This window comes from Mirounga leonina, unplaced genomic scaffold (assembly GCF_011800145.1).
Source record: "Mirounga leonina isolate KUSES-001 unplaced genomic scaffold, KU_Mleo_1.0 Mir_366, whole genome shotgun sequence".
Lineage (NCBI taxonomy): Eukaryota > Metazoa > Chordata > Mammalia > Carnivora > Phocidae > Mirounga > Mirounga leonina.
Window position 1 is genome coordinate 25340824 of NW_023270709.1, and position 15034 is coordinate 25355857.

Genomic DNA, 15034 nt, shown 5'->3' on the forward strand with positions numbered 1-15034 from the left:
TCTCATCTTATGTGTCAGTAGCGTTTGACATAATTGAGCACTTCCTCATTCCTGAAATACTTTCTTCACTTCGCTTCAAGGATTCCACCCTCTGATTTTATTCCTCCTTCCTGGTCACCCCTTTTCATATTCTTCCGTTGGATCCATCTCTTGTCCTTAACCATTAAATGCTAGAGGATCTAGAGTTCAATCATAAGAACTTTTCTCTGTGCTGTCTCACTTCCTAAGAGATCTTATCCTGCCCTATGGCTTTAAATACCTCTCTATAGCCCCCAATATATATGTCTTACACCAATGTCTCCCCCAAACTCGACTGCTTACTTGATATCCCTGCTTAGATATCTATTTAATAGAGCTTCCAAATTCAGCATGTCCAGAAACAAATACCATCCCATAACATGATCTCCAACTAAACTTCTTCCATTCTAAAATTCCCTCTCAGTAGATGGCACCATGATTGCCCAGTTATTTAGGCAAAATATTTTGGAGTCAACTTCTATGCCTCTTTACTTACATCATTCTTGCAAATCTTGTCAACTCAGTCTTCAATATACAGCAGCAAGCTCACCCTGTCTCCCCTTCTCCATCACCTACCTTGGCACACACCATCATCACTATCTCTCTGTCTCGACACTTATCTCTCTGTAATCTCTTCCCCACGCAGCAGAATGACCCATTTAAACATACATCAGATCATTACCTCTCTGTTCATTGAAGTCCCCCCATGGCTCCTACCCTTCCCAGATTAAATTCCAAATCCTTGACATGAATTGCAAGGTGATGTGTCTGGCCATGTCCCAGAGCTTTTCTAAGACTTTGCAAGGATATCTTAAACAGAGCTGTCTCATTGAGCTGGGGTCAATTTTTTTAAAAAGAATTATCATGCTGTCTCAAAGAAAGGTCTCTGAAGGCATGTTTTTGGAAGCTTCAACACTGAAGCTGTTAATAAAATGAAAAATCTACCAGGTACGTTCTTTCCAGATTTTAATGCTTGATGTTTTCCTTTGCCCTCAATGCTAAAGTTAAACATCCTCTCTTCTGTGCTGGCTTCCTAATTCAGCTTCATTCTCAATACCCTACAGAAAAAAAAAGAAGAAAGAAAGAAAGAAAAGGAAAGAAAGCTCTCTGTTGTGTTTCCTTAGCTGTGTTTATACACAGTGACTGAATGGCAATCTGTGAAACTCATGTCTGTCTTCTATTACTACTGTAGAAGGGACAAGTCTATTAACTCTCTTAAAGATATGCATATATACTGTATTTAATCACTTCTAAAACCCACCCTTTTTCGTATTTTAAAGACTGAAATTGGGATAAGTCTTGAAATGATACAATTAGAAAGCGCAATTTCTTTTCTTTCTTGGTGGTACACAAAGTAACGATTCCTTGAAATTGACACTATCTTACAGTTGATTAAATACACGGTGTAAATCTTGTGGGTTTACGTTCCTCAATCTTCACACGCGGTAGTACATCATTCCGTGGGACAGTTAATTATTTCTGCTACAATAAATTTAAATATAAATTGAGTTACGAACGGGCATAACTTCCTCACTTCCAAATATACGCACTTTGTCATACGTATGAAAGTGCGCCAGAAACTGCAAAGCATTACACACAAGCCGGGTATTTCTTCACATGCCTGGTTACCCAGATCAATAACCCTTTACGCTCCGGGCTAACCTCTCCGAGGCCGCAAGGATCCGGGTTCGACGGCTCGCGCCCCGCCCACCAGCCCAAGCCCGGCCCCCCGCACTCTCCAGGTACGAGACGCGACCTCCGATTGGCCACGGGACGCAAGGAGCGCGCCCCCGAGGCATCTTCCGAGCATGCGCGGGAGGGGAGACGCAGGCGCGGCACGCCCCGCGCATGCTCAGTACGGAGCGGTCGCACCTCAAGCCCCCGCGCGGGGCCGCGTCGCCGCAGCCGCCGCCGGGCCAGCCACCGCGCGGCATGAAGGGCTGGGGTGTGGCTGCGCCCTCCCGCTCGCTCCAACGCCATGGAATGCCTGCGGAGCCTGAGCCGGTTCCTGCCCCGGCGCACGCGGTGTCCTCTGGCCCGGGGCCTGACCCTTGGGGCGCGCCCCGTTGCCGCCTGCGGCCGCGCGGCCCAACTCCTCGGGCAGAGCCGGGCCGCGCCGCCGTGCGAGCCCCGCCGGCCCCGCGTGGCAGGTACTGCGCTCCCCGCCTCGCAGCCCAGGACGCGGGTCTGGGGTGTCCCCAGGGCCCCGACCCGGCGTGGCCGTGCCTGCCCCGCGCTCGGCGCAAGCCTCGGCCCCGGGTCCGCCCTTGGGGCGCGCGTGCGGGAGTCCCGGCGGCCCCCAGCGCGGACCAGCCTGTGCGCCGTGACGCTCCGGGCTCCCCGCTGGAGCGCTCTGGTGGGAAGGGTTTCTTGGTTCGTTTTTTAGCGAGACTTTCGTCCCTATCCAAGTATTTCTCTTGCCAGCCTTCTTCCCTTTGGACATGGACACATTTTTCCGGGTGTTCAAGTGAGGAATGGGGACGCACCTGTAGATGAGGCTGAAAACTTGGAGATTTCATAGTAAGAGTGGCTCCCGGGAAAGATTGGTTTTTCAAGTAGGGTGTAGCAAGCCGCAGGGGGTCGGTAGTGGGGAGGAGGAGGAATCGGAGTTATTTTTTCACCAAATGATAAAGCAAATGTTAACATTTTCACAAATGTGAGGATGTAGGTGCTACTATTGCTCAGAAACAAGCGACGTGAAAATGCATGGCTCCCGAAAGGATTGCGCTGTTCTCGAGTTTTCTCAGTTCTATACTCAGAATCCCACAGTAACTCACCCCCCCCCTCACTAGAGTCTGAATTGGGGTACGCCCCATATTCCCTCCTTTAATGCTTGGGAACCCAGTTTCAGCCCATCTGCTGTTTTAGGACAAAACACTGAGATTCGGAATCTCAATGGAAACGTTTTATCTAACTTGTGGCTGATGAGCAAAATGCTGATTTACAGCTCTGACTTTTTACCTTTATTCCTCTGACCCTTCTATAAAAGGGAAACAGCAAACCTCAGATGCTAACAAATTACATGAGACGCTATATGTAAGGGGAAGGAGTAAGATCAGAAATGAGTATTTCTGCATGTTCTGTGGAGTCAACATGATGACTTTGGAAGCAGAAAATAATTGGTAATACCTTTACACTTTCTGCCCATTCCTTTTATGTTTGGTATTTTGAATGGTGTCCTTTGTCAGTCCTTAAATTTACGTGGTTACACTTCAGAACTCATTTCGACTCAGTCTAATCACGTTTTAAATAGACTTATTTTCAAATAAAGATTTTTCTTCATTCCAGTTCAAGGGCTTATTTCAGGAGTATTCACTAGTAAAGTATGTGGAAAAGTCAATATGGAAGTAAAATCTAGGTTTCATAATTTATACATCAAATAATCCTGATATTGGAATGCTGAAACTGGTGGTATTTAGGATCTATGTTTTCTGAAAGATATTTACCAGTATAATTTTCATGAAGAGCCTTTTTAAATTATGCAAAAAAAAGGTGAACATTTTAATCTCAGAACACTGTTACATATTTGTTCATTTGACTTTGAGGTACCAGTAGTAATTAGAATAAAGGCGGTTGGAATCCATAAATTATTCCAGTACCTCACCTAAGCCGTTACTTTTATTTTTATTTATTTATTTATTTATTTTTAAAGATTTTATTTATTTATTTGAGAGAGAGAGAATGAGAGAGCACATGAGAGGGGGGAGGGTCAGAGGGAGAAGCAGGCTCCCCTCCGAGCAGGGAGCCCGATGCGGGACTCGATCCAGGGACTCCAGGATCACGACCTGAGCCGAAGGCAGTTGCTTAACCAACTGAGCCACCCAGGCGCCCCTAAGCCGTTACTTTTAAAAAACATTCCCTGCCAAATCTAACATAATCCCCTACAGATGTTAACATTAGCAAGTAAGAGTCTTTCTCTTCTAGGAAAAAGTTTCCAAAAAATAGTAAAATAGTCAGAAGACCACATAATATGAGAGTTATATTGTAGCCATATGTTAATACCTATTGTGTGATTACAGAGAATTCTCTGATTTATTCTTCAGGTGAAATGCGCCGGTTCAGAACTTCGGATGCCTCTCAAGCTACTTTATCCAGTGTAGCGCCACTGTTTACTGTGGTGAGTGTGTACGTTTGATAACTTACCCAGAGTACTTCCCGTACTTACTAAGTTAACTGAGTTAGACTGGTCGGCCAAGGTAGTACTTATTTTTTGTTTTATAGTGAATCATTATACTTCTAAGTCCTCTTGTCTTTGTGTTTTTTAGCTAGTGACCTGAGTGCCAGCTAGATTTACTTAACAGCACCCTTGGAACTTTGCTATTGACTGTGGAAGTCTTCTTTTAATCCTAGAACTGGTTGTTCGAATCACAGTTCAGCACTTCCTAGTCAAGATTTCCCTGTGAATCCATGTGGACGTCCTTGAAGGCTGTTAGCTGTAGGTGCTTGATCCTGTGCTATGCAATGTGATACATGCAGAAGCATTTTGAAGGCAGCGAAGTGTAATATTTAAGAGTGCATGCTTTGAAGGTTCATGATCTCTGCAACTTTCTCTGAAAAGATTCAGGAGAAAATAAAATAATAAGAAATAACGTGTATCCCACCCACATATCTCAAAAGAGAAAAATTAGGCCATCGGGGCAAAATGTTAGCAAAAGATGAGTAGGTGAAAGTCACATGGGAATTGGTTGTAAGATAGTCTTGCAACTTTTTTGTAGAGCTTTAATTTTTTTTTTTAGAAAAAGTTGAATTTAAAAAAGTAATGTGGTTGTTCTGAACTAGCATTCCTAAATTCAGATCTCAGCTCTGCCTCTTAGTATAATATTTGGTGGACTCTGACAGGGTATGATAACATCTTTATGCCTTTGTTTTCTCATCTATAAACTGGGGATTATAGTACCTACCTTATAGAACTGTTGTGAGGTTTGAATTACGACCGTATATAAAACCCTCACACATGTAAGCATTCAATATATATTAGCCATTATCATCATCATTATTTAGGCTTATTAACATAAGAACTTTTCTTTATAAACTATGCAAACAAAATAACCCCCAGAATTACGTATGAAAGTTCATACTGTTATTCAATGTTCTAGAACATTTGGCCAGTTTGGTTAAGAATAAATTCAGATATTAAATATTGAAAGAAGGTTCTTTGCAGGTGAAATCATTGTGTCCCAAGAACACTTAAGAAAATTAGTTGATACTATTTGAAATGAGAGCTTGCTAATCAGCTCACTCTAGATGATGTTACTTTATAAGATAAACATTTAAAAAAATGAGTGTGTATGATTTTTTATCAGAAAATATCTCATTAAAGGAAAACGGTAAAGATAAATATTAAGATGCAAAAATACTATATTAAGTTGAAAATGGAGGAGAGACTGCAGAAAAATGTAACACGAATATATTGAGTAGGAAAAGTCTGGGAGAACATTCAATAAAATATTGGCATGGCTTTCTCTAAAATTTGTCTTATTCCATGTGATTTATTTTATTTTACTTTATTTCAAATTTTCTGTAGCAGATATATTATTTGTGAAATAAATTTGAAGAAAGCTAGTCTATATTACACAAAATAGTTTCTTTTGATGTAAATTTGCCCTTGAACACTGGTGGCTTATGGTACTCACCTTGCTCTTATCTTTGCTCGTGAAGAGCAAGCTAAAATATACACTGTGAGATTTTATTCTGTTGCTGTTAACAGCATGCATGCGTTTCCGTGGTAAGAACCCAGCACTTGTACCTTCAGCTGGACCTTACAGTCTTTCTGAACATGCGTATTTAGTAGTAATTAGTACATTTCAGCACATATTCACACTTGATAAGTATTCAATACTTGTGGACAAGTATTTCAGAAAAATGTTTCCTCTGCTTTATAGGAAATAAGTATATTTTCTGCATCATGTCCTCTCTTCAAATTATCAGAAGAGGCCTTTTCTGTAAATCTTTGTTGATTCTACAACACTCACCAGAGAGACTCCATAGCCTCCAGTAGATGCTTAGATTCGCAAGATAAGCCACATGTGGTCTCACTCAGTTCAGAAGGATAAAGGATAGGAAACGCACAAGGGCAGCATCAGGTCTTTCCTCTTCCACAAAAGCCCTTGCAGCCATCCAGCGGCTTCTCTGGACCCCGTGTGACAGCAGGTGCAAGGAGTTGATGTTCTTAAAGGTGGGTGCGAGTTCCACCGTAGCTTAGAAGCCCCATACCTTTTAGTGCTGGTATTTCTTGTAACCATCTCCAAAGCCTGCAGCATTCCTGCAGGGAACACGGCCAGTTATAAGAGCCACGCCACTGAAGGAGAAGCAGGGGGATGGCTTCCCACCAGGTGTCCGTAATTCTTTCATAGTCTCCCTGGCCCTAAGCAATCTACCAGGCATTGAGCATTTTTACCATAAGCAATGTTGCTTAGTAACACAGCTGATACTCTTATCAGATTTCCAGGGGAGCCAAGACAGAAAGTTAATCAAAGGTCACATTTGTCCTAGCAGAGGAGAAAGGGATTCTTTTAACCCTTAACTCATCGCTGAATTTAACCTAAAGAAGCAGTTACGGCTTATCTGCACTGCCGTATTTGGGAGCTATCATAATACCATATGGTATAATACTGTAAAGAGCTTAGTCGTTTGGGAGAAAATAATATTTTGTTTTTATTATCTCTCTTCAGACAAAATTTGACAAAGAGGGAAATGTTACTTCTTTTGGTGAGTATCTTTCATTTTCTTACAAATCACTTTTTAAATCTGAGTGAATCTGATGAAAATCAAGAAACTGCAGTGTTTCGAGTAGGATAGTCTTTGTGTGTATGGGTGTATTGAAAGAGATCTATCTTCAGCATTTGTCCATCAGTCCTGCTTGGATCTGGCGACACCTGGATTGTGCATGTTGTCCCAGAACTGGTTTCTGTTTCTTTGTCAGAAGCCACTCTCTCTAACAGGATGTTAAAGGAGTTTTTTGAGAGCAGAGGCTGCTATGCAGCTGGAGCACATTTTGTTTCTTGAGTCTCCCTTTCCATGCCCTTCTCCACATGTACATCTCCTATTCCACATTTAAGGCAGACTTAAGTAGTACTACCGACATTGCAGTGGCAATGGGGGGCGAGACAGGAGGGGCGGGGCACCAGACGGCGCTCTGCTGATGATCGCTCTTATGGACAATTACTTTATAAAAGGAAACTAAGCATCACTTTACTATCTGACCTCAGTTGCCGGCTTCATTCAGATCTCCCATGTGCTTCCAGCCCCATGATCCTGTTCCTGCTCTTGCCGAGATCCTGGTGGGAAATTTGGGGTATTTTTTGCCCATTATCTTCTTCCAGTGACTGTTCTAATTAGCGCTCTGTCACAGGTGTGATTGGACACCACAACTATAGATGCCACTTGAACCATTTCTTGAGTTTCTTCATCGGTTATGCTTTCTCTTAAGTAATAAGGTTAGTTTTCAGGTGGGAGAATCTAGTGAGAAAACTATTTTCTCATTTTGTATTAGTCCAAGAACCAAGAAAATTGAATTCTCTGTTCACAGATTTAAAATACTGAAGATAGACAACATCAGAAATGTAGTTCTGTATAATCTGTATTTAAAAATAAAAATCCGTTTCTAGAGCTTAGAATTGATACTGTCTTAATTGTGTGTGGCTGTGGATTTTTATACTGGTCCCAAGGGACATCTAAATACAAAGAAATTTTATGAAGTATGGGTAAGATGAAAAAAGAATTATTAGAGTTTGACCAAATTTAGCGTATGTTTTTGAGGTAAAAATGGCTATTAAAAAAACTTATTTTGGCTTGTTTCTGGTAGTAGAAAATGATGTCGATGTTGGTGGAAGGGGTGCCCTGATCCTAAAGGCTTCCATTGATTGGTTTGGCCCACTCTCTTTGTTAAAAATATTTCTTTTATAGAAAAGAAGAAAACTGACTTATATCAAGAATTAGGTCTTCAAGCCAGAGATTTGAGGTTTCAGCATGTGATGAGCATCACAACCAGAAACAATAGGATTATCATGAGAATGGAGGTAAAAGGTTTTATGTCATCTACATTTCTCACTGGAATCTTACAAAAGTTACTTCCTAGCTGTCTTGATCAATATCTAGGTTAAAAGCAATTTTGTAATGAAATGGGTGTGTGAAACATAGGATACTTTATAGTATAACGCGTCATTTTGAGTGGAACTCCTCTTTCATGGATGCTGTACATGAAAGGCATAACTCTGCTCTATTTTAGGTAGGAAAAGTTATGACTGCAGTCCCTGTTCTCACTGCTTGAATTTGGTCTCTGGTTTCTGAAATGATAAGAAAAAGAATCTTGACTTATAATAGACATGTTCAGTTGCATACATTTACATGTCATTAGAGTATAACTTCAGCTACCAAGAATATATTCTGGTTCTCCAAATAGACCAAGAATATCCCCTGAAGTTTATAATTTTAACTTAAATTTTTATTTTAACTAAAAGCTTCCTAAAATAAATTGTATCTTCCCCTGCCTACTGAGAGTGCACTAAATATAATTTGCCTTGTGATTCAGAGTAAATCTGAACATACGTAATTTTGGTGAGCTGAAGTCTAGGGTTCAGAAATAGATGAGACATGGTTCTCGATGATATGGGCCCTGCAGTAGACATTAGACCTCCTTTCCTCCCTTTTTTTTTTTTTTTTTAAAGATTGAAGATTTTATTTGAGACAGTGCAAGCAAGAGTGGGAGGAGAGGCAGAGGGAGAAACAGACACCCTGCTCAGCGGAGAGCCTCACATGGGGCTTGGACCCTGAGATCATGACCTGAGCCAAAGGCAGAGGCTTAACCAACTGAGCCATCCAGGTGCCCCTGAAGTCAGTTGCATTTCAATACACTAATAATGAAGCATCAGAAAGAGAAATTAAGAAAACAGTCCCATTTACAATTATACCAAAAATAATAAAATATCTAGGAAGAAACTTAACCAAGGATGTGAAAGACGTGTACTCTGAAAACAGTAAAACACTGATGAACAATTCAAGATGACGCAAAGAAATGGAAAGATATTCTGTGCTTATGGATTGGGAGGACAGATATTGTTAAAATGTCTATACCACCCAAAGCAATCTACAGATTTAATGCAATCCGTATCAAAATACCAACAGCATTTTTATTAATTTTTTTTAAGTTTTTATTTTTAAATTTTATTTATCCATTTGAGAGAGAGAGAGAGAGAGCACGAGCAAGGTGAGGGGCAGAGAGAGAAACAGACTCCCCACTGAGCAGGGAGCCTGATGCGGGGCTCAATCCCGGGACTCCAGGATCATGACCTGAGCTGAAGGCAGACAGCACTTAACTGGCAGAACCACCCAGGTGCCCCTAAGTTTTTATTTTAATCACCAGTGCTCCTCATAGCAAGTGTACTCCTTAATCCCCATGACCTTTTTCCCCCATCCCCTGCCTACCTCCCCTCCAGTAACCATTAGTTTATTCTCTATAGTTAAGAGTCTGCTTCTTGGTTTGTCTTTTTTTTTTTTCTTCCTTTACTCCTTTGTTTACTTTCTTAAATTTCACTTATGAGTGAAATCATGTGGTATTTGTCCCTCTGACTCATTTTGCTTAGAATTATACTCTCTAGCTCTATCCATATCTTTGCAAATGGCAAGATTTCATTCTTTTTTATGCCTGAATAGTATTCCATGATACACATATACCATATCTTCTTTATCCATTCATCAACCAATGGATACTTGGGCCACTTCCATATCTTGGCTATGTAAATAATGCTGCTGTAAACATAGGGGTACATGTATCCCTTTGAATCTGTATTTTGTATTCTTTGGGTAAATACCCAGTACTGCAATTGCTGGATTGTAGGGTAGTTCTATTTTTAGCCTTTTGAGGAACCTCCATACCATTTTCCACAGTGGCTGCACCAGTTTGCATTCCTACCAACAGTGCAGGAGGGTTCCTTTTTCTCCACATCCTCACCAACACTTGTTGTTTCTTGTGTTGTGGATTTTAGCCATTCTGTTAGGTGTCAGGTGTATCTCATTATAGTTTTGATTCGCATTTCCCTGATAATAAGTGATAATGAGCGTCTTTTCATGTGTCTGTTGTTGGCCATCTGGATGTTTTCTTTGGAGAAATGTCTGTTCATGTCTTCTGCCCATTGTTAATTGGATTATTTGTTTTTTGGATCAGTTCTTTATGTTTTGGACACTATCCCTTTATTGGATATGTCATTTGCAAATATCTTCTTCCATTCCGTAGGTTGCCTTTTAGTTTTGTTGACTGTTTTTTTGCTGTGCAGAAGCTTTTTATTTTGATGTAGTCCCAATAGTTCATTTTTGCTTTTGTTTCCTCACCTCAGGAGATATGTCTAGAAAAATGTTACTACAGCCAGTGTCAAAAAAAGTTACTGCCTGTGTTCTCTTCTAGGATTTTTATGGTTTCAGGTCTCACATTTAGGTCTTTAATCCATTTTTAATTTACTTCTGTGTATGGTGTAAGAAAGTGGTCCAGTTTCATTCTTTTGGATGAGGCTGCCCAGTTGTCCCAAACCATTTGTTGAAGAGGCTGTCTTTTTTCCATTGGACATTCTTTCATGCTTTGTCAAGATTAGTTGACCAGATAGTTGTGGGTCCATTTGTGGGTTTTCTATTCCTTTCCATCGATCATTGTGTCTGTTTTTGTGCCAGTACCATACCATCTTGATGACTGCAGCTTTGTAATAGAGCTTGAAGTCCGGAATTGCGATGCCTCCAGCTTTGTTTTTCTTTTTCAACATTGCTTTGGCTATTCGGGGTCTTTGTGATTCCATACAAATTTTAAGATTGTTCTAGTCCTGTGAAAAATGCAGTTGGTATTTTGATAGGGATTGCATTATATTTGTAGATTGTTTTGGATAGTATAGACATTTTAACAGTATTTGTTCTTCCAACTCATGAGCATGGAATGTCTTTCCATTTCTTTGTGTCTTCTTCAATTTTTCATAAGTGTTCGTAGTTTTCTGAGTACAGATCTTTTACTTCTTTGGTTAGTTTATTCCTAGGTATCTTACGGTTTTTGGTGCAGTTGTGAATGGGGTTGTTTTCTTAATTTCTCTTGCTGCTGCTTTATTACTGGCGTATAGAAATACAAGAGATTTCTGTACCTTGGTTTTGTATTCTGCGACTATTGAATTTGTGTATCAGCTCTAGCGGGTTTTTGGTGGTTTTTAAGGTTTTTCTATATATAGTATCATGTCATCTGCAAATAGTGAAAATTTTACTTCTTCCTTACCAATTTGGATGCTTGTTTTCCTTTTTGTTGTCTCATTGCTGTGGCTAGTACTTCCAGTACTGTGTTGAGTAAAAGTGGTGGGACTGGACATCCTTATCTTGTTCCTGATCTTAGGGAAAATGCTTAGTTTTTTGAGTATGATGTTTGCTGTGGGTTTTTCATATTTGGCCTTTTTATGTTGAGGTATGTTCCCTCTAATCTGACTTTGTGGAAGGTTTTTATCATGAATGGATGTTGTACGTTGTCAAATGCTTTTTTGCATCTATTGAAATGATCATGTGGTTTTTATCCTTTCTCTTGTGAATGTGATGTATCACATTGATTTGTGAATATTGAACCACCTTTACATCCCAGGAATAAATCCCACTTGATCATGGTGAATGATTATTTTAATGTATTTTTAATGTATTGTTGGATTTGATTTGCTAGTATTTTGTTGAGGATTTTTGCATCTGTGTTCATCAGAGATACTGGCTTGTGGTGATTCTTTTTTTGTGTGTGTATGTGGTAACTTTATCTGGTTTTGGTGTCAGGGTGACAGTGGCCTCATAGAATGAATTTGGAAGTTTTCCTTTCTCCTTTTTTTTTTTTTTTTGAATAGTTTGAGAGGAATGGATAATAATTTTTCTTTAAATGTTTGGTAGAATTCACCTGTGAAGCCTTCTGGTTCTGGACTTTTGTTTGTTGGGAGTTTTTTGGTTACTGATTGAATTTCATTGCTGGTAATTAGTCTGTTCAAATTTTCTATATCAGTCTGTTTCAATTTTGGTACTAGTTTCTAGGAACTTAAGCATTTCTTCTAGTTTGTCCAGTTTGTTGGCATAGTTTTTCATAATCTCTTATAACTGTATTTTTGCGGTGTTAGTTATTATTTCTCCTCTCTCATTTGTGATTTTTATTTTTGGTTCTTTTTTCTTGTTAAGTCTGGCTAGGGTTTATCTATTTTAATTGATTTTTCCCCCAAGAAAACAGTTCCTGGTTTCATTTATTTGTTCTATTGTGTTTTTAGTTTCTATATCATTTATTTCTGCTCTAATCTTTTTTATTTCCTTTTTTCTGCTGGCTTTAGGCTTTGTTATTATTTTTCTAGCTTCCTTAGGTGTAAGATTAGGTTGTTTGAGATTTTTCTTGTGTCTTGAGGAAGGCCTGTATTGCTATATATTTCCCTCTTAGGACTGCTTTTGCTGTATCCCAAAGGTTTTGAACCATTGTATTTTCATTTTCCTTTGTTTCCATATGCCTTTTTATTTCTTCTTTTATTTCCTGGTTGACCCATTCATTGTTTAGTAGCATATTATTTAATCTCCATATATTTGGGTTCTTTCCAGATTTTTTCTTATGGTTGATTTCTAGTTTCATAGCATTGTGGTCAATAAAGATGCATGGTATAACTTCAGTCTTTTTTAATTTATTGAGGCTTGTTTTGTAGCCTAATACATGATCTATTCTGGAGAATGTTCCACATACACTTGAAAAGAATGTGCATTCTGCTGTTTTAGGATGGAATGTTCTGTATATATCTGTTAAATCCATCTGGCTCAGTGTGTTATTCAAAGCCATTGTTTCCTTGTTGATTTTCTGTTTAGATGATCTGTCCATTGATGTGAGTAGGGTGTTAAAGCCCCCTACTATTATTGTATTAGTATTAATTACTTCCTTTATATTTGTTATTAACTGTTTTGTGTATTTGGGTGCTCCTATGTTGGGTGCATAAATATTTACAATTGTTATATCTTCTTGTTGGATTGTCCCTTTTATTATTATATAGTGTTCTTCTTTGTCTCACATTACAGTCTTTGTTTCAAAGTCTATTTTGTCCAATAAAAGTATTGCTACTCTGGCTTTCTTTTCACTTCCATTTGTATGAAAAATGCTTCTCCATCCCCTCACTTTCAATCTGTCTAGGTCTAAAATGAGTCTCTTGTAAGCAGCAGATAGATTGGTCTTGTTTTTTTAATCCATTCTGATACCCTATGTCTTTTGATTGGAATGTTTAGTCCACTTACATTCAAAGTAATTATTGGTAGAAATGTATTTATGCCACTTTATTGTTTTGTGGTTGTTTCTCAAGATTTTCTCTGATCCTTTCTTGTCTTTCTTTCATGGTTTGCTGGGTTTCTTTAGTGATAGACTTGGAGTCCTTTATTTTTTTACATATCTATAATTGGTTTTGACTTGTGGTCATCATTACGTTTGTATATAACATCTACATATTGCAGTCTTTATGAAGTTGATGGTCATTTAAGTTTGGAACCATTCTCCCCCCTGCCTCCCAAGTTTTAGGTATATGGTATCATTTTATATCCTTTCATTTTTGAGTTCATTGACTGATTTTTTATAGGTATATTCATTTTTACTGCTTTTGTGTTTCTAAACTTCATACTGTCATTTGTAGTCTTTCCTTTGCACTCAAAGATTCCCCTTTAATATTTCTTGCAGGGCTGGTTTAGTTGTCATGAACTCCTTTAGTTTTTGTTTCTCTGGGAACCTCTCACTCTCCTATTCTGAATGATAGCCTTGCTGGATAAAGTATATTTGGCTTCAGGTTTTTCCCATCTAGAACTTAAAATACATCATGCCACCCCTTTGTCTTGGAAAGTTTCTGCTGAAAAATCTGCTGATAGCTTTATGGGGTTTCCTTTGTATGTAACTATCATCTTTGACTTGCTGCTTTTTATATTTTTTTATCACTATATTTTGCCATTTTAATTACAGTATGTCTGGTGTAGATATGCTTTTGTTGATTTTGTTGGGAGTTCTTTGCCTCTTGAATCGATATCTGTTTCATTACCCAGATTATGGAAGTCTTCAGCTGTTACTTCTTCAAGTAAATTCTCTACCCAGTTTTCTCTCTCTCCTGGGACTCCTACAATATGAATGATATTACATTTGATAGAGTCACTGAGTTCCATAAGTCTCTTCTCCTGTTGCATAATTCTTTTTCCTCCCTTTTGTTCAGCTTGATTACATTACTCTGTCTTCTGGGTCATTAATTCATTCCTCTGCTTCTTCCAGCCTTTTCTTCATTCCATCAAGCGAAATGTTTCTCATTTATTGACCCCTTTATCTCTTTGTTATTCCTCATCTCATTAAGGATCTCATTGGTGTTCTCCACTCTTTTCTCAATTTCAGCGAGTATCCTTATGATCATCATTTTAAATTTCCATCAGGCATGTTACTTATGTATGCTTTGCTTAGATCTCTGGCTGTGGCATTGTCCTGTTCTTTCATTTGGTATAAATTCCTCTGTCTTCTCATTTTGTCTAAGTCTCTGTGCCTACTTCTGTGCGTTAGGAAAGTCAGTTACGTCTCCTGTTCTTAAAGATAATGGCCTTATGAAAAAGAGGTCCTGTAGTTCCTGCAGTGTAGTGTCCCCTGTTTCCCAGGGCCTGGCACTTCTGCGAGTATCTCCAGTGTGTGCTGGGAGAGCTCTTCTGTTGTGTCCTGGCCACTTTATCCTTCAGGCCAGTCATCTGCAGAGGCTCTCTTTGCCTGTTGTGGACAATGTTTGGTCCCTAGCCTGAATGTGGCACATTTTAACTAGGTGTGCTCTGGTCTGCTTGTGAAATGAGAGCTATTGCTACCGCCATGAAAACTAAGGCCTCACGAAACTCCTGGGTCAGGAGATGCAGTATGAGCAAGGGATTGGGCTGGTCTTCTTGGGGAGGGGGCCTGCTGTGCTGGGACTGAGACGACCTGTTCCACCAGAGCGAGGGGTGGTGAGACTTGGTATAAGTGAGTTAGGTAGCGAGGGTCACTGCTAGGCTGGTTTCT

At 39.4% G+C, this 15034-nt stretch overlaps 1 protein-coding gene across 2 annotated transcripts in view; it reads left to right on the top strand.

Annotated features, from left to right (window-relative positions):
* Positions 1-1923: 1923 nt before the first annotated feature.
* The window catches only part of MRS2 (magnesium transporter MRS2), a 33241-nt gene continuing 20130 nt past the window's right edge, over positions 1924-15034 (top strand). The window contains exons 1-4 of one of the 2 annotated variants that reach the window (XR_004675825.1): positions 1924-2168; positions 4062-4135; positions 6690-6726; positions 7924-8036. Coding sequence is in view for 1 of the 2 variants with exons in the window: in XM_034985778.1 (XP_034841669.1) it covers positions 1997-2168; positions 4062-4135; positions 6690-6726; positions 7924-8036 (396 nt within the window). In the remaining variant the exon portion in view is untranslated. The remainder of the gene's footprint in view (positions 2169-4061; positions 4136-6689; positions 6727-7923; positions 8037-15034) is intronic. The other variant, XM_034985778.1, reaches the window with a different exon arrangement.